Source organism: Poecilia reticulata, chromosome 12, assembly GCF_904066995.2.
Source record: "Poecilia reticulata chromosome 12, P_reticulata-male-v2, whole genome shotgun sequence".
Classification (NCBI taxonomy): Eukaryota; Metazoa; Chordata; class Actinopteri; order Cyprinodontiformes; family Poeciliidae; genus Poecilia; species Poecilia reticulata.
This window is the reverse complement of record NC_088841.1, coordinates 8,907,835-8,935,687: the sequence shown is the minus strand read 5'-3', so window position 1 is coordinate 8,935,687 and position 27,853 is coordinate 8,907,835. Positions and strand designations below refer to the sequence as shown.

Here is a 27,853-nt window from a genome sequence, read left to right as displayed (position 1 = left end):
CCAGCCAATAGCATTTTAAGGAATTTACAGACTCGCTTTGGTGCGGGTTGCTAGAGCTTCCACTCGGAAAGTCGCAGAGGTACTTTATGCTAAACAGAGTGAGCACAAATCAATTTGTTCTCATATACTTTTGCAGCCACTTAAACAAACGCCTGAACTCTTTATTTTTGCTGTTTACTGGCATGAGTCGTCAAATAAACATAAAATCTCATACTCTCAAAACTGTTAGTTCTTAGATTAAAACTAAAACTGTGTGAAGCCAATGAATGCATTTCATTAAAATCTACTTTTCTGAACTGAATGGCTGCTTTAGCTGTGTATCTAGATGTTTTATTTGTCAAGAGTCTAGAAAATAATTATTATAACCTCTATCTCCCGCTCCATGGTTCTCTCGTGCGCTGTTGCCCAATCCTTATGCTGCTTGTGTTGTTTTTTATTATTATCATTATTATTATAATAGTGGCCTTCATATTGTTTTAGTCTTTTAAAAGATCCAGACAAAAGCAATGCTATATCCAAAAGAGAATAGACTTTGGTACACTAAATGACCTTCATTGTATACATACGTAGGAGAGTTTAGTTATTGCCAAGTTTCCAAATTGCAGCTGAAGCAACAAAATAACTTTGAACCGTTTACAACTCCTACTGATTCTGTTGTTGAATGAATTTATGCAAGCAGAGGTTTCACTTTGGGAGTATTAAGTTACTGTAATGAAGCCTATTATACAGTATAATGGGCAATAGGAACATTATTATAAGATTAAAACTTGATCATCAAACTAATTATAATGTCAAAGATGAACTAAGTGAATATAAATTGCACTTGTTTTAAATTCCAATTTGAAGCAACTGCCCCACCATGTTAATAAATTATGCATTAAATGTGATTAACAACAGTTGATGGTAAAGCTGAGGTCAATTTAGTGCACCACCCTTTACTTTCAGATTTGTAGAGTCAAAAAAAAGTAAGCTACAAGAAAAACAAAGCAAGTTTTTCTTGCTTCAGCTCTAAAGACTATAGAAGAATAGATATCATTAACATGTATTGGTCTTCAAAAGGTTACAAATCCATCTCTAAGGCTTTTGGACTCCTGCAAACTGCAGTCAGAGTCATTAATTCACACAAGGAGAAATCATGAAATGGTAGAAAACCTGAGTGCCTGGCCTACCAAAATTATTCCATGAAAAACAACTGCTGACCGAAAAGAACAACTGCTGTGATTACAGAGTCTGTTGGGAAATGTTTCTGACTGATGAGAAACTAGAACAAGCTGTGTGTCCCATTTGATCTGTTAAACTAAAACAGCATTTCAAAAAAGATCCTCATAGCGGGAGTCAAATATGATGGTGGTGGCGTCATTGTGATTGTCTGGGCACACGTTGCTCCTCTGGGACCTGGATGACTCAACACAATTAATGGAACTATAAATTGTGCTCTCTATCAGAAAGGAAGGAGAGGGAGATTATCCAGCCATCAGCTCATGTTTTTAAGCATAAGCACATATGGGTAATGAGGCAGAACAATTATCCGAAGCACAACAAGAAGTCCACCTCAGGACTGTTAAAAAAAATAAATAAATTGGAGTGTCCTAGTCACATACAAATACTGTGTAAACCGCTCATGCTCAAAAAATCCCTTAAATGTAGCTAAATTAAAGCAATTCTGCTAAGAAAATTGGACCAAAATTCCTCCACAGCAGTGTCATTGTCAATTACTGCACATGCACAAATCCAGTTGCTGCTGCCAAGGATGGCACAATCAGGGGACAATTACTTTTTCACCCAAGGCCAAATTTAGTTGGGTATTTTGTTTTCCTTCAGTATATGATGCTTAGTGCTTTGGAAACATCAATTTATATTTTAATAGCTGGCTACACAACAATTTGCCCAAGATTTTGCAGGGTTATGTGGCTGTACCTATTTAAACAGGAGTTTCTTTGCAAGTAATATTAAAAAGTGTTGTGTTCATTAAATCTTTATATTATATTTCCAGAGTGACATGCTGCTTCCCATGTCGTTAGTGATTATGCTCAATAAGTGATAAAGATTTCTGATGACCTTACACAAGTTTTGCTATGGATTTTGGTGGAATTATCCCAGATTTGAAATTCAGTTATTTTGCCTGAACATCAACAAACTGCGCGCTGTGACATTAATAGTCAATAAAACAACATTACACATGGTGGACAAAAGCAAAAGTGCCTGACCTGAAAATCCAGACAAATGCATCTGCTCTTGTTTGCAATGTTTATACGTCAGGATGTATTCTCTTGAATATTTTCTAGGCAACCAAAGTAATAGTAAAATTGTATTTAAATATCTAGTTTGATGTTGCATTCTTGTAAATGTGCCTATTGCTGTATTAGCTGCAACTTTTAGCATAGACATGAGAGAGGGCTATGGCAACATCTGAATCTACTCAGGTGTAATAGCAGATTAACATTCCAGATGAGAGTAGTGGATCGGGTCAGTAAGTAGCAGTGGTGGATCTGCTGCAAGAGCTATTTATTGATTCTGTGGCAAATATTTGACTTAAACGCAGTAATGTAAAAAGAATAACACCAATATATTTCATGTGCATCACTTGGTTTCCATGGAGGCTCGACACAGGCAGGTGGGCAAGCATTGTTGAAAGGGGAACAGGAATCCATTTCATCCTCAGGACAAGATAAGAGTTATATTATTTCATCCTGTATTTTGTATTTTGATTGTTTATGTTCCTCTGAAAGTGTTTAGATACCAGAATCAAGATCAACACAACAGCAGATTTTTGTCCAAAGAACTCCTGAAGCAAAACGGATTGCGGTTCGCTTTTTGAGACTTTGAAAAAGTCTGCTTAAAACTATAGTTTCTGCCTAAAAAAATAAGGAAATATGCAATACAAAGGAGCTGAGTGGGGAAGTTATGAGGGAGAGAGAGGTCAATTGTGTCGCAGTGGTTTTTCTGTTAATCTAATGGGCAGCTGGAGATGGAAACACTATTAAATGCTTGTGATAAATTCTATTAATAAAAAATATTTTTTTCCTTTTATTTGAACAGAATATTTTTGAGGAATATCTCACTGTTGTTCAGTTAGAAATTAATTTCACCTGTGTTATACGTTCTGCTTTTAGGTTGCTTGTAGAGGGTCGAGTCAACATCCCGTCTCCCCCTTTGAGATAAGCAAAATAAAGACCAAACATCGTGGCGTGTCCTAATCTGCTTTGTGATCCCCTTTTTTTCTCTCCTGTCTTCTCTCTTTTCACCATTCTGACAGTTTGTCTTCCCATTTAGCATCCTGCGAGTCCCGTTAAATGATTAGTAAGCCCACAAGTGAATATATGCAAAGCCTCTTCCACTCCATCAGCGGCTTAGTGAGGAGAGAGCTTAAACACACCTTGCTAAATCCCTGTCACACACATTCCTGTAAAGGTGCTCTGTAAAGTGAGCTAATATGGCAAATGCAGCATTTTTAGCTGTCCAACCACCAAACTCTGAGGTGATGTTGGGATTCTTGTCTGAAACACTTGAAACTTTAGATTTTTTCTTTTGTCCCAGAACACATTTCCATCCTTCCAGGTGACTGGATCAGATAATATTATTTCTGAAGGTTCAGCTAATCAAAGTCTCCTATTGAGTTTCAAATCCTCTTTGCTGGTGGGGTTTCCGGAGTCAGATTAGGACTAGACAAAATGTGACCAAGCAGTCATCCCAGCACCAAGACCGCTCTGTAAGACACCGTACAGATATGGGTCTTTCACTTGCAGTGTCTGTGTGTATGTATCGGTGTACAAGCTGCAAAGAAGCCCCGGTGTGAGCATCAGCAGACACGGGGATAAGAAACTAAAGCTGTGATACATGCTGCTCTGTGTTATGGGCAGAGAAAGTGTCAAGAACCTCAGTGTGTTTCAGCTGCAGCGAAAACCTTTGTTCTTGGTGTTTAACTTCCACTGCCTGTGTGTGTGTGTGCGCTCTCAATCCGGAGTAAAGCACATAGTGAGAGCAAACTTTGTGTCGACGTCTTTGCATGAAATAATGAACATGCTTCTGCTTTGACTAAGAAGGTCTGCAATCTAATCTAGTCAGTGTAGCCAAATCACTGTGGTGTCTCTGTTTGCACTGCTGCACTATAGCTCCTCTGTGTATTGCAAACACAGACAGCTGCAACGTTTTTGGCAGAGCACACATAGATTTCTATTGCTGACCCCTAAGGCTGCTTCTTAGAATGCAGTGCACCTCCCCCACCAACAACCACGATCACTTTGGTTTTTTTCTCTTTTCCATCTTATTATACTTATTTGCACTTGCTCAATGTATTAAACATTGGAAGGAAATGCTTAGAGCAAATTAATTAACTAAATTAATTAACTACATGCAAAACTCATACTTACTCAAATCTGTCAAACAAATATGGATTTACAGAAAAAAAATAATAATTTTGGGTCAACATGAGTTCATGTAAATGTGCAGATTTACATGAACACATTTATTTTTTAAACTCAACCTATGATATTAACAGCTATTTGCACAACAAATAATTGTTCCAAGAAAGTTATAGCAGACTGTATTGTATGAATGAAGTCTAAACTTGAAATGTGCAGTGGAAAATTTACAGCACTCCTGTAAATTAGGCTGAGTTACGATCCGTTTAAGAACTAGCTTTTAAGGTGAACAAAATATCCATTCATCTGTCTGTCCTTCCGTCCATCCAAGCTTATTTGGGATTAGGCACATACAAGAAATCCAGACTTCCAACTCTTCATCTTTTATTGCGAGATTTCAAATATGGATAGCCCCTCTAGCAAGTTCTGGTTCCGCCTCGGGGGTCTCATCCCAAACGGGCGTGCATGAAAAATCTGCAGCAGGAAGTTCTGGGTTTTTTTTCCCTTCTTTTTCCATATTTAGTAACATTGCTACATACTTGAATGGATTTTGCTTTTTTCAATAGACCAAAATAAAAAAGCCAATTATTGTGAAGTCAAAGGAATATCATACATTTTCTTTTTTCTTCTTCTTTTTTTGTGAAGAATACGAATAGCGTGGTTCATGTGTTTATTGAACCTCCATGAATCAATATGTTTAAATCTTCCTTCATTGGATTTAGTTCTGGACTCAAACTTGGCCATCCCATCATGAACAGAGCCTGTAATGGATTTTTGTTTTTCCATCTATTAATTTGATGGATCTTTCCATTAAGTCTGACCCTTTCATCTTTTAATCGTAACTGTACAACATAAAACTGCCACCACTTTGTCTGGGGAGTTCAGGGTGATGTGCAGTTTGTTTTCTGCTATGTAGACCCTTGTAGGCCAAAATGTTCAGTTTTGATCTTCTATGACCAGAGCACAGATTAATGTAACGGTCACATTTTTTGGATAATCTATGCATGCATAGGGATTACATGCAAAGTCCATTCAGAAAGACCCTAGGCTGGGATTTGAACCTTCTTGATGCATGGCAACATTGCCACCAGCTGTGTCACTTTGCAGCCCATATGTTGCCTTATTTGATCAAATCCTATTAAAAAACAATTAACTTTTGTCCCTGACAAAATGGGAAAAATTCAAGTAGTGTAAAACCTTTTGTAAAGCACTTTATAACAACTTTGATGACTTATTCATTTATCTTAAAAGTATAAAGTACATAATGGGAAGACTAGTGCACTACTTGAACCTTATTGACCTCAGAAAGTGAGAGTTTTATCTCAGTGGTAAGTATTTTGGACCTTAACTACATGAGTTAAGAGTTGCTTATTCAGGTATGCTGTAAAGAAATTCACTGCCGATACAATAATCACTACCATGCATTGCTCTGTGATCCTCGGTTCTATTTGCCTACAAAGTAATAACAAGAGACATCCCACCAAGAAAAATTCTGCCTTGTTGAATGGCAGCATTGATGTAACAGAAGAGATACCTGCTGAGGAGATGACCAGACTGAAAGCATCGAGGCTTTTCTCTCATTGATTTGTTTTGTATATCTGCTTTGTTCTGCTCATGAGGGTCAGGATGAGAGGCGTACTACATACCCTCGACAGGTTGCCAGTCCATTATCAAGCCAGCACAGAGAAACACAAGACTAACGACCATGTTCATTCATGCTTGCGCACACTGTCGGTGTAGGATCTGCTACTAATTTAATATTTCTGTTGTACTGGATCAGTGTACCTGGAGAAAACCCACACATGCTCAAAGAGAACATGCAAACTCAAGATTCAAACCTAACACCTGAGGCATCAGGAAGGCTCCTCACAATGCGATTTGGTGTAGTCTAACAGTTAGCACAATTTTATCAACCTTCACCACATGTAATTCAAAAGAGGAGAAAAAAAGATGTTGCATAGTAGTGTTAGTTATTTAGACAATCTGTTCTTTTTGTTTTTGGACAAAATGAAGAGGAGCCCCTGATAACAGCATGCTTGAAATGCTTTGACTTCTCATTAGCACACTGTATTGGCTGGAGCAATGATGCCTGTCATATTTCATAGTGGATCATTTCATTTGTTTCCTCCAACCTAGACTATTATGCAGATAATAGCTAACTGCTACCATCATGGATAGCTTTTATCCTTCCTCTTCAAATGGAACATGCCCGGCTTTCAATGCAGAAAAAGTTATCTATTTTGGCTGCTTATTCTGTTCTTGGTGTCATATTTGCTCACACTGTCATCTAATTTACATACAATTCTTTGCCATTGTATTCATATTGCTTACATTTTTGTATGTTACAATCACAGATCCTTTTGTGTTTTATTGTAATTTTTATGTGATAGATGGACACGGAAAGGGATTTTTTTTTTCCATTTTTACTTGCAAAGAAAAATGTGTGGTTGCAATATGTAGTTAGCTCTTAAGGCAATGTTCTTCTTTGCTGAAGACCTAAAAGCATACTCACAGCTGATGCTGCCACTCCCTCTTTTACAATTTATACGGTGTGTTTAGAGTGATATGCTGTCCTAGTTTTTTTGGGGTTTTTTTTCTGCCACACATATTTTGATGTCATCTGACCATTTTATCATCTTCAATATGTTTGCTGTTCCACTTACATGCTGTGGAAAATTAGAAACAGACATTTTAATTTTTATTAATTTTTTTTCTCCATAATTTTTTCTTACCGTTCTTCCTAGAACAGCGACAGCAGCTGTCAGTAGCTCCTCCTACCTGAGTTGTGGATCTTTGTTGCTCCTCCAGAGTTAGTAGCAATAATTTTCTGATAATTTCATTTACCAACATTCCATTAAAGATGTTGAAAGAATTACTGTATTTACACTGAGATGGATAAAATAACACCTGAATTCAGCCACTTGCCACTGAAAGCAGACACAGAAATGCCTGCTTTTAATATAATAAAATACCAAAGACAGTTCAAGGGGTCTAGGTTAATATTATGTCAAATATTAGCATATATGCAAGTTTATTGTACCAAGCTAAAGAACAGATTTCATTGCAAACATTCCTTTTATTTTTTTAATGCACTAAATTTGTCAACTTGAGTGCGTGTGTGTGTATACTCTTCAGTGTCGGTGTTGTTGTCCCAGGCTAATTGAGCAATTCGATCGTGGGAGCAGTAGTGTTTAAGGTCATGGAGCAGCGTGCTCCCATGGCTCTGTCAGAAAGATGCTGCTTTCATAATTACTCTGCTTTTATCTGTAGCGCAGCTAAAATGACTTCCAGACAAATGCACACAGAAAGCACAAACAAGCTGGAATACTGAAGAGTGGAATATTTAGATATTGCAAACTAACGCCCACGTTCAGCTGCATGCGTGAACAATTGCTTGCACACTAACACTTCCCCAACAATTTAAAGTCCTTTAATTTTATAGATGAGGCATTTTTGAAACCTCTTTCATGAACAATTGAATTCAGTCATGCATGATGAGAATGCCTGTTGGGTCTTTCTGTCTGCACATATTCGTGTGTAGGCGACTGTGTTTTATCAGACCGAGCAGCTTTTATCGCCGAACAACAATTTTAGATTAGATGTGATTGCTTGGTTCACATAACATGCAACACTTTCATTTCTCAGCTATTTCAATGCTGATCCAAAAACCAGCGGCCCAGTGTGGGTATTTGCACAGGCACGCATATGTCACTTTCAGAATCTGTGTGTGCGTGTGTGCACATGCACGCTTGCATGTTTGTGTGCATGTGCTTGCATGCCTGACTGCACATGTAACTTGAACAAACGCCAACACTGGTGGCCCTGTCTGTTTGTTTCACGCAGAAGTTCTGTGAATGTGTGCCCAGCTCCTCTCAACTCAAACATCGCTGGTCAGACTCAGAAACCGCCAGGGAGACTCCGGCCAAGGTAAGGCCCAGTCTCCACGTCGCACATAGTTCTGGTTGGAAAGCTACATGCATTTATTATGGACATGAATATTGAACACAGTTTGGGGCTTAGAATCATGTATCTCTTTAATTGTGGCATGATCACACAAAAAATGGCTTCAACATGCTTGCACAGGTTTGAACTTATCACAATTTATAAATATGTGTGTGTGTGTGTGAGATTTAATTTGGATGCACGTTTTGAAACCTACACATTGCCTATAGTTTTTGGAGCCATTGATAATATCAATTCAGTTTGGAATAAACAAATCAAGTTTCTGAAATTACTCTGTTAAAAAATTGTAGACTATGCTTAAAAGCCTAGTCCATACCAGCAAACTGAAAAAAATTGGATTAGATTATTAATTTAATTATAGCTATTGATTGATGACAATAACTGTTTGATTAAAGTTACTATTCAACATTTAAAAATATACCTCTACAATTATTCAAATCTACCTTTCCGGCTGAGTTATAGTTGAACATTTATTCTGGACGCATATGTTGGTGCAGTATTCTCCAAAAATGAAAACTCATTTTTGGAGTTATATCAACACTCGTACAGATGAACCTGCTCTGCAAGAATAACTTTTAAACCAGCCATTTTAATAACACAACATAACATACATAACATACAATAGGTGTATGACTTGCAGGGGTGCGGACGGCACAATTGGCACGCACAGCTTTTATGTCCAGTTCAGTGTGTTGGTTGACTATAAAACTAGTTTTAAAGGTTCATGGTATTGTGACATTCTTGCCCTTGCTAAGTGACTTTTAGTGAATGTTTTTCAGATCCTTAATTATGTTATTAAGGATCTTACGGAACATAAAATATTATGTTCTGTAAGTTCTCAGAGAAAACCAAACATGAATAAAAAAAAAAAAGCATATCGTTTGAGAAGCTGAAATGAGAAAATGTTATATCTTAAAAGGGAATGATTAACGTAGAAAAAAACTAAATCAAGTAAACTTATTCTCAGCCCTGCGATGTTCTCAGCCCTTGTATTCAAACAGTATTCAAACAGATAAAATGCAGCATGATGTGGAATGAATCCCTTCATTGTTCCATGTATTCTTTTTTATTGTTGGTATATATTCCTCCCCTTTCCTTCCAGTAAAAAAGGAGGCACTCAATGAAAAGTGACTGGCTCAGGTGCAAAGGAGATTAGCTATCACTGACAATTGGTTCTCATCACAATCCGCTTCCTGGCTGCATGCCGGCAGTGTGAAGGATTATTTCATATTACACTTTACATTTTGTCAGTGAGCAGCGGCGGTGACGTGACCTCAGGTTGAGTACTCAGATACATACAGGCATTAGATGGATAAGGCCCTGCAGATTTCCTGAACTCTGTGATGGGATGGGAGGAAGAAAAGGGGATTTGATTATATGAGAGATTTGGTGACAAATGTGGGTTGAATGCAAATGTAAAAGTGTAGCTTAAAATGCAGGCGCATGAAAACTGGAGGAAAAGCTCCCTTTTACGAGTTTAATGTTTGAATATGTTTAGCTTCCTTCACAGTTTGAAGAAAATCTTCATATTTTTTTGAGTGGTTTGTTTTTTGGTTTTGTGTATTTGGGCAAAATTTAGTGTCTTGCCAAAGTTTTCACACCTGCAATCTTTTCCCAGTTACATCATTGTATAATAATCATTGTATAATTTAATGCAATTCGCAGTCTGCTTAAATGTGACCAGTTGTCACTCCTGAAAAAAGTAAGGATGTGAAATTCATTATTTAGCTGTGACAGGAATGGATGTTACTATTTTATCATATCACCATCTTTTTCCAATTTATTTATTTTTTCTAATATACGTTAGGACAGTGTTTCCCAAACTTTTTCTCCTGCGCCCCCCTCAATGGTTTCCAAACATTTTCTGCCCCCCTATGGATTACAAATTGCGTCTGGTTCAACGACGTGTGGGAAGGAGTGGGAGGGGGGAGAGAGGATTCTTAGAGCAGAGGTTCCCAAACTGTGGGGCGCGCCCCCTGGGGGTGGGGGGTTGGGGGGATGGGGGGGCGTGCCATTGCAGGGGAGGGGGGGGCGGGAAGCCATCTGGATGAAAAAAAAAAACATGAACACTGTATGCGCTGGGTTTTTACCTTAAAATGGCCAACTCTCTGTTATTCCTATGTCAATTTGATACAGTAGGGGCTTCCACACTTCCCATATCTGTGTCCTCTGTCACTTTTATCAGCAGTTAAAACTGTTTCATCCGTTACATGTGGTAACTTGTTTTTCCGAGCCGCCTTTAAACACAACATGAACGCTACGTGCTGGATATGTATCTGTGCGGCAGTGAAGGAAACCTGCTGCTGCTGTGCAGAGCTACGCAGGTGCGTTAGAATCATGGCAGCAAACCAGCAAAAACACAAAGAACTTTTCACAGTTTTCCCCCCAAACTAACTGACTGAGTTGAGTAAAGTTGATGGATGCAGGTAAAGTTAGCTAAAAGATGATTAGCTAATATCAATACATCACCTTAAGCTTGTAGGCTACCGATGTTGTTGTCTATGTACAGCTACGTACATTCATTTTGCCCCCAAAAAAGTCGACCCCCCCACCTCCCGGGGCAGGGACAGGGAGTCTCTAAGAATCAAGAATCCTCTCTCCCCCCTCCAAGACCCTCCCACATGTCGTTCAACCAGACAGCCATTTGTAATCCATATGGGGGGCCCAGAAAAGGTTTGGAAACCACTGTCTTAGAGCGCGCCCCACAGTTTGGGAACCTCTGCATTAGGATATGCTCACTGAATGCAAATTAAATTAAATTAAATTATTAGCTGTATTAGTCACAAAAACAATTCATGCTGCCAGTTTCACTTAATGTTTCGAGCATTTTTCATGCATAGGTGAGTGAAGTATGTGGATGGCCTAAGTTATTACTGAGTCATTCCTACTGTAGTTGAGTCAGAGTTGTATTGTTTCTGTATTACTGGTGGACATGTGATGCACATAAGGGTGTGAGAACTGTGATGCTGCGATTTTAAACATGCCAAATAGACCAAAGCCAGCGATCTGATATATATAGTGATCAAATAGGTTTTTCACATTGTCAAATCTTAAGTGACGGTGGTGTGTTATTTTTCTATCAAATGATGTCATCCTATGCCATTGATGTTTAAAGGACAAATACACAATGACGTGACAGAGATAATTTGGATGGCTTGTATTATGTTAATTTCAGTTCACAACTATACTGAAATTAACATAAAATCCAGATAAAATAAATAATTCAGTTTGTGGCTAAAGCATTAAAAAAAATGGGTCAAAACTTCTTTAAGGTACATTAGAAAAACTAACTGTTGAAAGCTTATTTTGTACCACTTTAAAGTCTTATCTAACAAAGGTCTGCCAGTTCTCATGTGTGACGGGACGAGTCATTTCCATAGAGATTAATTTTCTCTGATTCTCCTTTTTCAAAAACTGTCCATCAGACTCCCCCAGCTATCCCCACAAATCCCTCTGAGACCAGAGGAAATCTAAAAGTCAACTACCAATTACAGACTGGCCTAATGCAGCAGGAGACATTTTTTAAAAAGTAACAAATAAAAATCTGTGTTAAGAGCTTTCCGGCATCACAGTCTCTGTCATTACTGAGCAGCTCTGAAGAAGAGTTTAGACACTATGAATTCTGTGGGGACATGAAGCTTCCTGCTGCTGCATTTTATTTTTCATTGACCATCAAACTGATAAAGCAGCAGAAAAATTGTGTGCTTCTTGCGTTTTTCTATTTCGTTGTTTGACTTCATGTCAATCTGCCTTCGCAAAAAAAAAAAAACACACAAAAAAAACACTCTCTTGTAGTAGTTAAGGTCTCAACAATCTCTTCAAACTGCTGCATCATGTCATCTTTACACTCAGACCAGTTTCCAACCATTTCATTTGTTACAATTTTGGATATCATGTAAATTTACTATGAATGAATAATGAATGAGCTTAGTTTCTTTTCAAAGATTTTTCACCCATAAAAGTCATCCCTGAAGTCATATTTGAAAGCTTCCTATTATGCGTTTTAATTACATTTTACTGATGTGTGACCTCCAGCAGCATTGCAGCACCCTGACATAATCCATCTCGGTAAATACCTCATAAAATAACCAAAGTATTTTCAAGCAGGGTTTCTCCGCAAAGAGAGAATGTGAGATGAAGTTGGAGTCAGATACTCGGTATTGGGTGGATGGCTGGGTCAACAAAACATTGAGTTTGAAGACATGGGGGCACTGTTTGGGGTAATTAGGAGTGTGTGGTACAGCGTGTGAACAAAGATGCAGTGTAGCACAGAAGATGAAAAAAAGAGAGGAGGAGATAACAGAGAAAAGTTGCTTAGTGTAAAAATAAGGCTATGTTTTAGCTGAAAGCAAAAGCACTGAAAATGCAGGGTGATAAACTAAACGGGAACTGACATGGAAGAAAAAAGGTGAAACAAGGAGGTCAAAAAAGTGACAACACAGCTGAAAAGGAGACGGAGTAAACTTGGAGCCGATACAAAAATGGTGCCATTTCATCGACTTCAAAGGTCAAAGGTAAAGTCTTAGATTCACATCTTGCTAGAAGTGTAAAAAAGATTTCTGGCAGAAATTATTGCAGTTAAAAGGGTATATTTTGGAGCCACTTGCACAATGTGGGGGTCGGATGAACTACCTACCAAGCTCCCCACAAATTCTAAATTAAGGCATAAGACATAAGATTTTTTTTTATTTGTCATTATGTTTCTCGAACAGAACAAAATTGCAGTGGTACTCTGTGATAAATTCGATTCACTGTGAAAAAAAAAAAAGCTGTATAATAAGGCATTGTTGAGCAGTAGCTCTCATGATTCAATATTCTAAAAATGGAGATGTCAGCAATGCAAGCCTCTTACTGTTAGGACACCTAAGACGTTTATCTTTTTTCATGTTAACAGTCAGTACACTGGTAATGAATATTCAGTGATGGGTTCCACTAATGTCTTGGCCTGCTGGCAACAGAGCTCTGGGAAACTGTTTTAATGTCATATTGCTGTCGTTCTGCAGAGTGTTCCCATTATGCGCATAATATATACCGTGTCTATGCTGATACACGTACAAATATTTAAAATCTCGGAGCTGCTACGGGTTTAAAATGCATGCTGAGATTTCTTCATGATGTCGCGGTTCACATGTAAAGTGAGATCTGGGAACCAAAGGATGCTATGTTCAACTAATTCCCGCTGTATGATGATTTGTTGGGGTTGGTTTATTTTTTTCTGTTCTTCATTTTTGTTCAGTGTGTGTATCTGCTGACTGGTTCTGATGCAAGTGTTTGGCAGGGAGTGCATGTTCTGATTGTGCTCGTACATAAAATACCAGACATTTAAATTGAGTGGGCAACCCTGGTGCATCGACGCAGTGCAGGGTTTGTTTTATTTGCATGTACTGAATATCATTAGTCAAGAGTAACAACTTTCAGAAAGATGAAATATGATTTACCATTCTGGTTTGACATTTACATACCATGAGCATGAGTTTTCTAGTATAATTAAACTTTCAATGACATGTTTCAAATGTTCTACATCCAGGCTGAAAATATTTTTCACCAATCTTTGATATTTTAAACAAGATTTATGTGCATAAGTTTATTGGATTTTTTTTTTTCTTGTTCAAGCTGTGTGTACAGGCTGAAATTATATACATACATGTCCACCAATGTTTAGATAAATGCTTCTTAGCAAGTTTCAGGAAAAAATAAGTTTCCTTTTAGCAATTCACAAGAATCTGGTTCATTGGTAAATGCTGGTGTTGAGTCTGTGAAAAGCCATTTGTAATTTATATTTTTGCCTCAGATCTAATGCCTATACAATCCAATGTAGATGAGTTTGTTGTGGCATAGATGTGCCAGGAAAAGACAAAACTAACATGAAAATACAGCAAGGTGCCCGCAGGCCGACGCGTCTGTACTCACCGCCATAACCGATGACTGTTGCTTTGACTGTAATGCTTTGGAAAAGTTTTTGGTAAACCCAAAGGAAATATTGCCACATGAAGAGTAAATAATGCATTTTCCTACATTAATTTGAGCTTTTATGGTTATTAAATGGGAAAGATCTTAAAAAAAAGATAAATAAAAAAAAAAGCCAATACTGATGTTTATCGAAGAAGAATAAATACTTTTTGTCTCCACCATAGTGTCTTGCAACTTTTGTTTTTATGGATTTAGACTTTTGTGGAAAAAGTATGTTTGGGTCATTTAATCTGCTACTATGCAGCTATTTGTTTATTTTGCAAAGTGGGCTAGAATCCATATTCTTGCACTTCGCTCTCATCTTTTCAACTGTACAGACAGTCTTGTTTTTCCCTTTTTTTTCATAGTGGTCTCATATTTAGTTTCTTCCCTTTGGCAATGAAATCTTGCCTGTGCCACTAGCTGTAAAACTAGTCTAAAGCATGATCTAGTGTAAACTCCTTTGGGCTTTAAAGTAGGACACGGCTGTTTTTTATTCAAGTCTGCGTCTCAAGTCATGTCTGCAACCATAGCTGTTTTAACAGTGGTCTTAAAAAATACATTTTCTGAAATGCAATAATTTATTTTTATTAATTTTTTTGAGAACTGCAAACAAGAAATTCTGCTGTTGAGCAGAATTTCTTCTGTTAAGTTTTATGAAGGGTCATAAAACTTAACAGATTTTTCTAAAGATTTCTGTTTAATTTTTCTGGACGTCTGAAAGCATCTTTCTCTAAATGTTTGTATTTATTTTCTCTCCAGATTGCATGGCCTCCACTAATCCTGCTACCTGCTCTTTCTTTATTAAATTGTGACCTGAAAAAAGCCTCCATCAGAAAATGTTTTTTGCTCTTATGTTGAAAAGACTTTTTCATCTTTAATTCTTCCAATTGGTTCTGGTCTGTTGCGCTGTGATAAAACGAATAAATATTAAAATATCTTGTTAAAATATCTTGTTAAAATACTTGCGTAAAATAGTCTTAATTATTTTTTCATGCGTTTTATGAGTTGGCATTTTAACAAATCACACTCAGAAGGGTATCACATATGATTAAGTGTCTCCAAACTCCAAACAACCAGTGTGGGTATTGAATAAATCTCTATGCCTACTGATGGAGCATTATGCTCGTTCAGGCCACATGACCCCCTTTTGGTGCAACATATAGGCTACATGGTTGGTCTGAGGAGAACTTTAAAATGGGCTTGATTTGTTAGGAAAACACCCCCACATGTCAAGGGTATTTACATCCTTTTATGGTCCGTGCCCATAGACTGTGTGTAAACAAAGTTTAGCAGGAACTTCCCCTGCTGAGGATAATTGATTCTCTTAACTTTAAAGGAATCATAAAGCGCTTTCATAAAGCAGGCCATTAGTCCTCTATTAGCCGGGGTTCAGTGTGCTTCCTCAGCCAATTTCCATATTAATGTAGTCGCTCTCATGCTCTCGTAAAAACAGAAAACAAACATGCTTGCATGCATCAGCCCACATATTTTCATATGGGACATCCTCTGGTGTGGAAAAAGAAACGGTAAAAAGACCAATTCCTGATTCATTACGAGGAAGATGTGGGGGAGTTGCGCATTGTTTATCATGCATAATGGGCTCTTGTGCTAGTCTGCTATCTGTTCCTATTTCTCCTGATGTGGGTGAAAAATTTTACTGTGACTTTATTCTCCTCCCTATAATTTATTTAATGCTGGCTTTGTTTACAGTTTGGCTTTTCTCAGTCAAGGATTCTGCGATTTGGTTGTTCAGCTACAACCTTCCTGAGCCTCATTTTCACCTTAATAAAGAGTTTCCGTTTTACAGTAGCCTGCAAAAGTGTTGAGTTTTTTTATGTGTTTTTTGCGATTTTATGTGTGCATTTGTAAAAATCATCTTCCTCTCCTCAATTATCTACCACCTGAACTCAAGTTTCAGTCTAGTTGAGGACCGTGTTGGTTGTATCATCGAAAAAATAAATAAATCATCGAGGGTTGTGGTTTTAATATGACAAAAACATAAAATTGTCAGTTCTGGCATTTTGTCTGGCATCTGAAAACATGGATGCTGACTAGAGCAGTTTTTCCCATGTCTTAAACCATTATCGATTTTTCACTTTGCACTTCGCAAGAGCAAATTTGATGGCATGTGATGCATCTAAACAAAAAACATATTTGAAAAGCTTCTTTTTAGAGATGCTAAACTCTTGTTGAGACTACAACGAAAGCAGTAGTTGAAGGACTCGACATTATTTCACCAGACAAATGTTAAATTTTTTCGCCTTTGTGAAACTCATTTCATAGGGGTTTGGAATTTGATTATTCTGAGTGTGCATCTTTGCAACGGTGAATGAAAGTCATCTTTTTTTTTTTTTTAAAAGGCTTTTCTTATGATTTAATATTTTTGTGTTGTCCTAACATTCTTGTCTCTCCTTCTTCCAGAGGATGAGCTGCAGCTACCAGCTCTGCACCATCCTGCTCTTCGTGGCCGTGCTGTTGGCCGTCACCGTAACCGGCACCATCCTTTTCATGAACCACTACCAGGCCCCGCCCATGTCTGACGGCCTACCCCACATTTCCACCAATCAGGATGAAGCAAACGCCCTGGTCACCGTGGAGAGGGGCGACGGCTCTCGTATCAACATCTTCATCGACCCCAACTGTCCCGACTATAACAGCAACTTCATGCGGCTGGAGGGTGTGCAGACCTCACTGCTCCACTCGCTGACTGACCACGACTCTGACCTTAAGTCGTTCAAAGGTCAGGACAGGGCCCTGCTGGTCAGTCTGGCCGAGGAGGTGGCCAAGCTGTCAGCCCATGCGGGACAGCTGAAGATGGACTATGAGTCTCTGCGCCGGGGGCAGAGCAACCTTGGTCAGAATCTGAATACTCTACAGACAGAACAAGGACGCCTCATACAGGTAGGACACCTATACACCAGAGAAGGAAACACTCTGTAGTTTCAACTTAGATCTATGCACTAAAGAGTTGATACACTTGTTAGTCTCCTGGCCTGAGTCCTAAGGCCAGGAGATTCCTGGCCTAATAAGTGTCTCTGGTGTGTGAGCTATAGATTGCCACACTTACACTGCTGCTCCTGTTTTTCTGGGAAAGGGATGCGCTTGATTATTAAATAGTCAAGTTGGTATATTATGGGTTGTCAACGCTTATTGGTTTAATGAGAAAATTGTCATTTCACTTAGTAGAGACTTATGACTGTGATTTATGGGAGAAAAACTTTAGTTGGTCTTGCCCATCAGAGATTTGAGACTTGTCTGGAACTTGGAAAAATGATTTGGGAACATCTTTGCTATATCCCCACAAATCAAAATACATGCAAATACATCAAAATACATTACGTTGTGCACGTACTTTGTAGTAATATCCCAACACAAAGAAAATATTACATTTTTTAAACTTAGTTGAACCAGACAATAAAACTGAAAAGCAACTGTTAAAGCAGCAATTTATCTGAAACTACTTCACACCCTGCAGTTTAATATTAATTACGTCAGCATTTAATTGGAAACATTTGAGACATAAACACAAGAAAAGCAAACGATGCATTTGACAAAGGATGCTTTTTTTTCTTTTCTTAACCATTTTTGAAGAGGTATTGGACAAAGCTCTGAACAAAACCAAAACTCTTTTGAACAGAAGAATATCTATTGAGCTAGATAACATATTATAGCAGTCGAAACACAAAAAGCTGGAGACCAGTTTAATCTTTGACCGAATGTCAGCTTTCACCAGCTTAGTTTTCCTTGTATTCCTAACTGACCTAGAAAAAGTTTAGTCTTATTTAATATCAGACGCTAACGAAAAAGGATGTCTATTTTTTTTTACAGTATAAATATGTGGTGTAAGTTTTAATACTGAACAGTACCTCAATGAAAGGAGAAAATAAGTGTATTCATGTTCTAGAAAGTTTGTGGTTTGGCAGCAGGTAGCACTGTTGCCTTGCAGCAAGAAGTTCCTGGTTCAAATCCCAGCTTGAATGGAGTTTGCATGATCCCCCACTGTGGGAACTCTGGGTTCCTCCCACAGTCCAAAAACATGACTTGTTAGGTAAATTGATTTTTATAAGTTTGTTTTGTTGTTAGTTAAAAAAAAAATAAACTGAGAGGTTTTTTTATTTTTATTTTGCTGCTCCTGCCCTTGTCCTTTGTGGTGACTGCTGATAAAAAAAAAAAATTAAAAAAAAAACTTAAGTTACCACTAACCATTCTCGGCTCAATTCAATTCTTTAAGTACTATACAGAGGAGCTCTGAGGTGCCGGATGTAAAATGCTTATCGATGCATATTGATTGTGAGGCCACCTTAAGATGTGTGACAGCCTATTGCTCTGGAGCATTTTCTGTGGGTTTATTTGCCTTCCTTTCTCCTCTCTGCAAACTCAAAACATGATCGTTCCCTGAGTCAATGCCAAGTCGAGCATGTCCGTTTCGTTTTACACCGCGATTGCCCGGCTGCAACAAAATTAAAGCACAAATTTCTCCGGGCTGGTGTTCCTCTTAATGTAACTCTCCCGGCCTTGCATTCCAAGGGGGAGAAATCACTGGGGAAGAAATGTCCATCATGTTTGAAGAAAACCCTACAACTCGCGGAATAATTAGGTAAGATAACATAATGCTTCCCGAGATGGATGCAGTCATAATTAAAATCCCTTTAGTTTTGTACTGTCCAGACTGATTTATTGATGACACATATCCTGAATGTCTGTGGTGATTTTTCATGCTACATGCTCCTTTAATCCTGTCATATCAGCTAAGGCCTGTGCTCTATCACAAATAGATAGAATGGTGTAGGTGGCACCTTGTTGCCAGCCGTGCATCTGAAGCAATTGAATTAATTTGCCAATTGTTTCTTAAAACCAGAGCTTTATAATCAGTTCATGTAGAAAAGCTTAAAGGTTGGTTTGTAGGCAAACGAGTTTGTACAGCGGTAAAAGCAGTGAGCTACTTTTAATTTGTGGAATGGTGCAGGTGGCATGGGGCAGTGGGCAGGGTGTGTTGAGGTGGCACCGGTAGCAGCTTAGATGCTCCAGGTGATTGATTTGCTCTGCGGAAGCGAGGCATGTGGTGCGCACATCCGCTGTTTCAGCTTGACACCATGGTGTGACTGTGTGATCTATGGGATACCTGTGGCCAAGAGTTCTGATTTATAGGATGACACACTGCTGAATGTGCTACGCACTGCAGCCCTCTTTCTTACAAAAAAAACAAAAAATAAACCTCACCCTGCCTTGTAGGGATAAGCCCGTCCACATTCCCCTGAGGTGTGTGGGAGAATCTGATTGCAGTAGGTTTGGGGGGAAATGTGCTTTTATTATTTAAAAACAGACATATTCATCTTTCATAGCAAGAGAAGTGTGCTGACATATTTGCGAATGGATAAATCACTCTGATGATTAAAAAAATATTCCAGCTGAGGCTTGGATCACAGAGTGATACACAAGGGCAGCCATGTTTTTTTAAGACCAGTTGGTAATTTTGTTTACTTCTTAAAGTTAAACCATAACAGTGCTGATTGACTGAAACATGTAAAATACCTCTTTCTTTTGTTTTATGTTTACATTTTCTAATACTCCATTGCTGCTTTACACATTAACCTACCAAACTGTAATTACAAAATTTCAATCCATAAATATTTGAGCTTTTATTGGTGAAGACTGTTTGAACTTATTTTTTGTAAAAAATTGTTAATTGTTTTATTTGACGTTTGTTAAGTTCGTCACCCAAACATGTGCCATTGTTAAATACAGATAAAGAACTAACAGCCTTGACAGTGAATGCAGCACTTAAGGTGGTATGTGTGTCTGCTAGACAGAAACTCTTTGTTGATTACTCTGAATTGAACTCTAATGACATTTACATCCATTGAAAGCTTTGTTAAATAATAGATTATAAGAGACATGGCCTAAACCTCTTCAAATAGCGAATAAATAAGTCCATGCATTTTTCTTTAAATAGAGTTATTTCTTTGTGTCATTTAAAAACTCACTTAAAAGCTCCTTTTCAGTCTGATACAAATATATATCTTGGATAATCCAATTACATTTTAAAATTTGTTAGCAAAATCATTGTTAGTAACTAGTTATGATCAGACTGACTTATAGTGTTAGCTCAGAAATATTTTTATTAAATTAAAATAGCCATAGGTAGCAGTTTATCTTCAACAGGTAGGCCATCGAGAGAAACTGGAACCACTTTAAGGTCTTGTTTAGAGCATTTAATTAGCTCTACATTCTTAAGGTAATGAAAAATTAATAATAAATAATACAGACTTTGCGGTATTCTGATTTAGTAATGTAATTATATTAGTTGTGTTACCACCTCCACACCACTAGAGGCAGCAGCAAGCCCGAAAAGATGCGACTAAGTAGCAGATTTAGAGGTACACCGAAAGCTACAGAATTTGGTAAAAACTGTGAGCTTTGCTGAAGTAAATAAAGACACAAGTTCAAATCCATGCTGAGAGTGGAGCTCCTTCAATCAGTGCTCCTCCGCAGCTCTGATTGGCTAAGCAATGTAACGTGATCCTCTGCAGCAAGTGATGGCAAAGCGGTGCGCGTCATCACGACTTTACACAAGTGTGTCTTTACCTCCGCGGTAGAAGCTCTGCCGAACCCCTGAGACCGACTCACCGAACCCCTGGGATTCGATCGAACCCAGGTTAAGAACCACTGATCTAAACAAACGGGCATAAATGTGACCCAGACAAGTTATCTGTATTCTAAACTCAGTTCTCTGCTTCTCAATTTTTGCTGCAATGATGACCAAATAATAATGTTTCTCAATTTCAGCCCATATATTGTGCTGTACTCTGTATGCACTGATAAAGATTTTTCCTCTCAGGATGCCAAAGTTAACACAAAAACCGCTTAACATCCAAAATAACCCTCCTAATGGTGCCTAGCCCTGAATCGTACATCCTTCATTCCAGTACACACACTCTACAAAATTGGGATACATCAAAATGCAAACTTGAAAGTCATGGTGGGATTTGTTCCAAAAATGTAAAATGCTTTTTTGACACCAACATACAAGATAAAACGGGAAACTACAGTTTTGGTATCCGCCAAAGTACCACTTAGTTTTCTAAGGTAAGTCTTTTTTTCTGATAGCTCTGTCAGTAAGCAATCATGTCCTGTGCCCAAACAATACTAAATTCATTTTAAAAAGAGGAGGAAACTGAGGTCTAAACTCACCGAGAACCAACTTCTCATTCTTTGATGATGTGCAGCGATGCACACAGTCTGACTTCAAAATCACTTCGCAGAGGCAAAGGCTGCAAGGAGGAGCATGACTTACTGATTTCCTTGAACTGCAGGTCACAGTTTAAACTGAATAATGTGCCTGAGGATTATTAATGTTTTAAACAAGTGGCACTTGCAACCCCTGCTAAGGATCTGGGGGCAAACTGCTGGTATGCGAGAAAACCATATTGCCTCAAGACACTCATTTTTTCCAGGCACAAGTCCTCTGTGCGCTTGCGAAAATTGTGCTTGTTGCAAGGTCTCGGCCAAGGATATGATACAAACAACTTCAAAAACTCAGTGGAAAAAAATGGGTAATAAGAAAGCTCAAATTTGTAAACATGAATGGGTGACTTCAAAAGATTCAGCAGCTCTGGTCCAAAGGAAAAAAAAAATATCAAGACTTACTGGAAGTGTACATATGTAGAGTGACAATCCATTACAAAATAACATAACAGGAACTACAAATCTTCATATTGCCACCACTATTATTTGCTCAGTTTATTGTTTCTAATTGTATTGTCAAATCTATTTCATTTTCTTCTTTTTCTTTTTTCATTTTTATTTACAGTTCCTATCAGTCATTTCCTTTATTTCCCAGTATGAAATATGATGACTTATAGGTTTCTTGATAGCCGATGCATTGTTTGTTTCATCTGCTTGGGATCTATGCATTTTGTCCCCAAGGTCCTCTGGGTACTCTGACTTTCTCCCACAGTCCAAAAACATAATTAACTGGCCCATCTAAATTGTCCTTATCAGGGAAAGTGTCTATGTGTGGCTGTTTGATGGATGAATGAATAGATATTATGTGCTTTTGAATAGTGTTTTGCCCAATATTACACTGAGACCTTTTTAATCAAAGCAAGAAGCCTTACACATGATGTGCACACTTATGAATCAGATTCGTAGGATTGTAAATCCTACAAATCCCTAGACTGAAAATATATCCTTTCCTTCAGATGGTGTTCAGTTCACAGCCTGAAAGATAGGTGTAAAAGTGCAGAGGATATATCACTGTTAATGGGAACCACAGTTCTGCAGGCAAAGTTTTGTGCGAGTGTTGAAAAAAAAAATTGGAGTCTTGTGCGAAGAGGCAGAGGCTGGAACATTTGCTTTCCACTGAATTAAAGAACATACTTTAAGATTTCTTGATCAGCATCTTAAAGTGATGGCAGAACAATTTCAATCATTCAAGGTCCGATCTCAGACCTGACATGTACTGTCGGATAGTACAGCTGTGTGCTTATGTGAGGGTGGTGGACGGTAGAACATTGGCTCAAACCGACTCGAACACAAAGCAGCTCTGTCCAACTATGGGAGGAGCAAATTAAAAGTGCAAATTGCAGTGTAAAAATTTCAGAGTCGAATTTAAATATAAAAATTGAAGGCAGCATGCGTGGAGCATTCTAATGAAGGGGATTAATGTATAGAGTAATTGCTGTCTCTCTTCTTTCTCTCTAAAACCCTTTTTAATCTGCTTCCGTGTTGTAATGTGTTTGAAATTTAGCGCTGTGTGTTTTTCTACTATCTTTGTTCTTACGTCTGACCACGCCCACAGCCAATCAGTGAACAGGAGCTAAGCTTGCATCACCCAGGTTAAGCTGGCCCTACTGCAAAGCAGCGACAGAAAAAGCAGGGACCGGCTCGGAAAAACTGAAAAACTGCAAACGCTCATAATGCAAACTGAGTAGAGTAGAGCCGGGTCCATTAGAAAAGGAGTAATAGTGGTTCAGTGATGCAGGAAGGTTGAAGAAGTTTTATATAAAATATTTTATAACAACTATCTTAATAGAGTGTATATTAATTGTATATTCAAGAAAGAATTTGATGTATATTGTGTTCGCATCCACCTGAATATTATGTAATTGCGACCCTGTATTCATTGTTCCACGTACTCTGAAATGAAGCCATGCTTTGCTGCATTTTACAATGAAGTAAAGTGTGAAGTGGTCGGGATGAGGATCAGTGCCTCCAAATCAGAGGCCATAGACTTGAGTCAGAAAAGAGTAGAGTGCCTTCTCCAAGTGGAGGAGTTTAAGTATCGGGATCGAATCAGGGAAAAATGGAGCAGGAGGTCAACAGATGGACTGGCACAGCGTCTGCCGTGAAGTGGGCGTTGTATTGGTCTGTCGTGGTGAAGAGAGAGCTGAGTCAAAATGCCAAGCTCTCGATTTACCGGTCGAGCTACGTTCCTACCCTCATCTATGGTCATGAGCTTTGGGTCATGACCGAAAGAACGAGGTCAAACAAACGGAGGGAGGGAGGGAGGGAGGGAGGGAGAGAGGGAGGGAGGGAGGATGGATGGATGGATGGATGGATGGATGGATGGATGGATGGATGGATGGATGGATGGATGGATGGATGGATGGATGGATGGATGGATGGATGGATGGATGGATGGATGGATGGATGGATGGATGGATGGATGGATGGATGGATGGATGGATGGATGGATGGATTATGAGCCCAAAATCAATACTGAACTCATGCCCAATATGAGTGCAACGTTTTACTGCAACTGTTTAATAGTGGGTTGTCAGATATTTCAAACCAAAGTGATAGTGTATCACCCACAAACGCCTTAGTGAAGACATAAGATCTAGAGATCTAACACTGTTAAGTCGCTGCTCAGATACTCATCAGACTAATTGTCAAATTTATTTTTTACAAAGGTAACTTCTGCTTAAACAGCAGCACAGACAAAACTCTAAGAGAAATGTTTGGAAATTCTTCAAAATAATTTCTGAGCTTGTCAAAGAAAAATATATAAAAGATACAAGATTAACAGAGAAACTCCAACTAGATATGGTGTTCCAGTATATTTACCTTCAGGCAGCTTTAGAAATTTGGTCCACTGAAGGAAAATCATCAGAGTCATGTCAGCAGGTGCTGCTTTTCTGTGATGGAGAGCAAAACAAAAATGGCTCTGAGTCCATATGTTATATGGACCAGCCTGAAAACATCAAAGCACACTGAATCCTGACAGTGTAGAGAATATCTGTAATGCTTGTCATTGTGTTTACCATATTGCACAATGTTTTCTAAAAGCTATATCTCAAAGTCATACAGCTACAATGAAAAGAGCTTTTTGGTCCTTTCTTAAATCCTCTAAAGATGCTCTACACTCAAGGAGCTTCTGCAATATCCACATTTCAAAATATCAGAAGCAAGGCTACACAACAACAACTACTGTAAATAGAGGTGCTAGCAAAAGTATAAACACACCTTCAACTTTTCTACATTTTGTCACATAAGCAAACTTTAATATGCAAGCTGGTAAAGAATGCATAATGCTGCCACCTCCGTGTTTTATGGTGGCATACTGTGTTTGGGATTCTTTCTCTCTAAACACGATAGTTCCCATGTAGGCAAAAAGATTTAATTTTGTTTTTATCCACAACACTTTTTTCCACGTTTGCTTTATCCACCTCCGTTATGGTACTTGTGACAAATCGTAATCAAAACTTCTTTTTCCAGTCAACAAGATTTCCAGCCTCGACTGCGGATCTGTTTAGCACATCCAGAATCACCATGAGTTTCCTGTTTGTTCCTCTGATTAATGCTCTTTTCCCATGTCTATCATTCATCTCTTTCTATGTTCAAGTAAATGTTTGAACATTCTCCATGATATGATTTGTGGTGTTTCTTTGGAGAACTGATAAATCACACAACAATATCATGGACTGATGGACTATTATGCACTACTTTGTGTTGGAGCAAAACATGCAATGAAATATTATTAAGCTTGTGATTAAGTGGCATGTCAAAAAACTCAATAAGTGTTTATAAATTTAGAACGTCCTGTGCCCATTTGCTCTTTTTCTATTTTTGGCTTCAGCATTTTTATGATATTTGTGCTTTGGCATTTTGCATTTCAGGATTTCCATTTTAAAAAAGAGTTTATTTTTCCGTTGTATTTGAAACCTTTCTGGTTCTCTACTCGGTGTCCTAAATAGGAGGGCAGAACATTGGCTCTGTCTGATTTATGTGTGAGACGGATCAACTCAAGTCGGCTTTATTTCATTATTAATGCTTTACTACAACTCCTGGACTCTACAATTCTGCCAAACTCAAATCTACGCATGGACAGACTAATCAAATGTCTGTTCAAAGATCAGGCGCTCTGTGTGATATGAATCCAATTCACGATTAAAAACATTCACATTATGTATGAAGGTTATGTTCATCATCAAGGGTAATCTTTTATTCATTGTTTCTTTGCTTCAGAGACCTTCATGTACAGTACAAGATCATTGAATCTAACGGCCAGAGCAAACTCAAACTCAGTTTGACCTAACATTTGTGGGCCACTTTATTTCGCCAGGTGCTTATTGATAGCTGAATTGCTGTTACTTAGCGTGCAGTTGCGCCGATTGAGAACAAGCACGCTCTTTGTTCTGCTAACCCAAAATCAGCGAATAATGGAGGTTTTACAAAGCAGCACAGTGAGGCAGGGTTTTTGACTCCTATCTCAAAGCAACAGGCTGCCTGACTGCGGAGAACTTTTTGTGATGCAGATTTCTCAGCGTTATCTCACAAAGGGCACAAATCAAACAGATAATGGGTCAAATGTGTGAGAAAAAGAAATCTCAGGATACATTGTTCATTCAACAAATAGTGCCACCTTAAATATGTCTTACACTTTAATGTTTTAGATCAACAGAATTTTAATAGTAATATGAGTAAACCCACAAAGCCTTTTACTAAAGAAATTAACATGTTGAGGAAAAACTGGAACAGTCATGGAACCTTCCCAAGAACAGCTGGAAAGACTTGGAAAAGACATTAACGACTCATCCAGGGGGTCCCAAAGGAACCAATGAAAACGTCTAACACATTTGCAGATATCACTTGACTCAGTTATACTGTTCATGGTTCAGTAATAAGAGATTGAAAGAAAAAAAAAAGCAGAAATGGCATACTATGAGAGTTTTAAGGTGAAAATAAACACTGGCCAAAACTTAAGACAATGTTCTGCTTCACATTTTCCAGGGAAAAAAAAGCACTTTGATCCCTAAGGTTTTTGGGGAAAATATTCTGTGGACTGACAAAACAAAAGTGAAACTTTTGGGAAGCTGTGCATCTACCATAAATCTAACATAGTATGTCATAAATAGAACATCATACATGGTGGTGGTGTGATTGCCTGAGGCTGATTTGCTGCTTCAGGACCAGGATGACTTGCTGAGATTAATATTTACAACATTTTAAGGGTTATTTTTTATTTATTTTTTTCGCCTGTTCTGTTGGTTTCTCTTCTCATTGAGCCAACAAAATAACACAATTAGTCACTGAAAGTACTCTCCATGGTAATTCAAAATGCCTGATAAAGACATTTCGAATATGTTGGAGAGGGTTTGTTAAGTAGTACCATAATTAACAAACACCCACTAGAAAAATATGTGGCTCTAGAGTTAGCTTACTCCTGTGGTTGCTGAATAATACAATATTTCTTGGACAATAATTGTTTCATAAATTGCACTATTCCAGGATTCTTGCCTTGTACTATTCCACTGGTTCCACAAGGCTACGGTCGGATTTGGCGTCATATAAAATATATTGTATGTAATAATAGCACATAATGTGAATATTTTGTGACTCTTAGATGCACCTCCAAACGCAGTCTCCTGCTGCTCCAGGGATGAGTTTTGTTCCCAAGGGATATCTTTCTGTTCCTTTTTTTTTCCCCATTGCTTGATGATCTTAGGTCGTGTCATGCGTGTTGTGAGCAGAATGTCAGCTGGGTTGTCCTTAACCGCAGAGTCCCCGTTTCTCCTATTTACTGTCCCAGGATATATCTCTGACTTTGATTTTATCAGGCATTAAAGCATTTTCTAGTCTCATAATGACGGACTGCTCACCATAACAGCACAACTAATGCCTTTTATGTTTTTTTTTTATTTTAAATGTGAAAGGGCTCCATAGTCCATTAGACTGATAAAAGAACAAACCTACAGAGACTCTCTGTCCTGCTCTCCAGATGACCCTCTATCTGAAAGGCCCTGCTTTTTTTTTCTTTTTTTTTGTTGCTTTCTCCTGATGACTCCATAAAAAAAAAAAAAAACATGTTTATCAGCAAATCACTCATTAGTTTGATCCATTAACCTGCTCTTTATCTACTGGGGGCATTGTGCATACTTGGTGTTTGGGTGCACTGAAACATTACCATATGTCTGGAGCTGCCCATACTCAGTCTGATTATTCTGAAGATTAGATTAAATCAGAGAGACATTTGTATAATATTCTCAAGCATTTATGTATTTATTTGCCTGGCTTATCCTTGTCAGGAATTTTCTGTGCCTGATAAAAACTCAGAAAGTGAATAAAACTCAATG

The 27,853-nt window shown here is 38.2% G+C and overlaps 1 protein-coding gene across 2 annotated transcripts in view; it reads left to right on the top strand.

The window, feature by feature from the left end:
- The window catches only part of fibcd1b (fibrinogen C domain containing 1b), a 151,462-nt gene that overhangs the window by 35,793 nt on the left and 87,816 nt on the right, over positions 1 to 27,853 (top strand). The window contains exons 2-3 of one of the 2 annotated variants that reach the window (XM_081613124.1): positions 8,205 to 8,288; positions 16,698 to 17,177. In XM_081613124.1, the coding sequence (XP_081469250.1) occupies positions 8,205 to 8,288; positions 16,698 to 17,177 (564 nt within the window). The remainder of the gene's footprint in view (positions 1 to 8,204; positions 8,289 to 16,697; positions 17,178 to 27,853) is intronic. The other variant, XM_081613125.1, reaches the window with a different exon arrangement.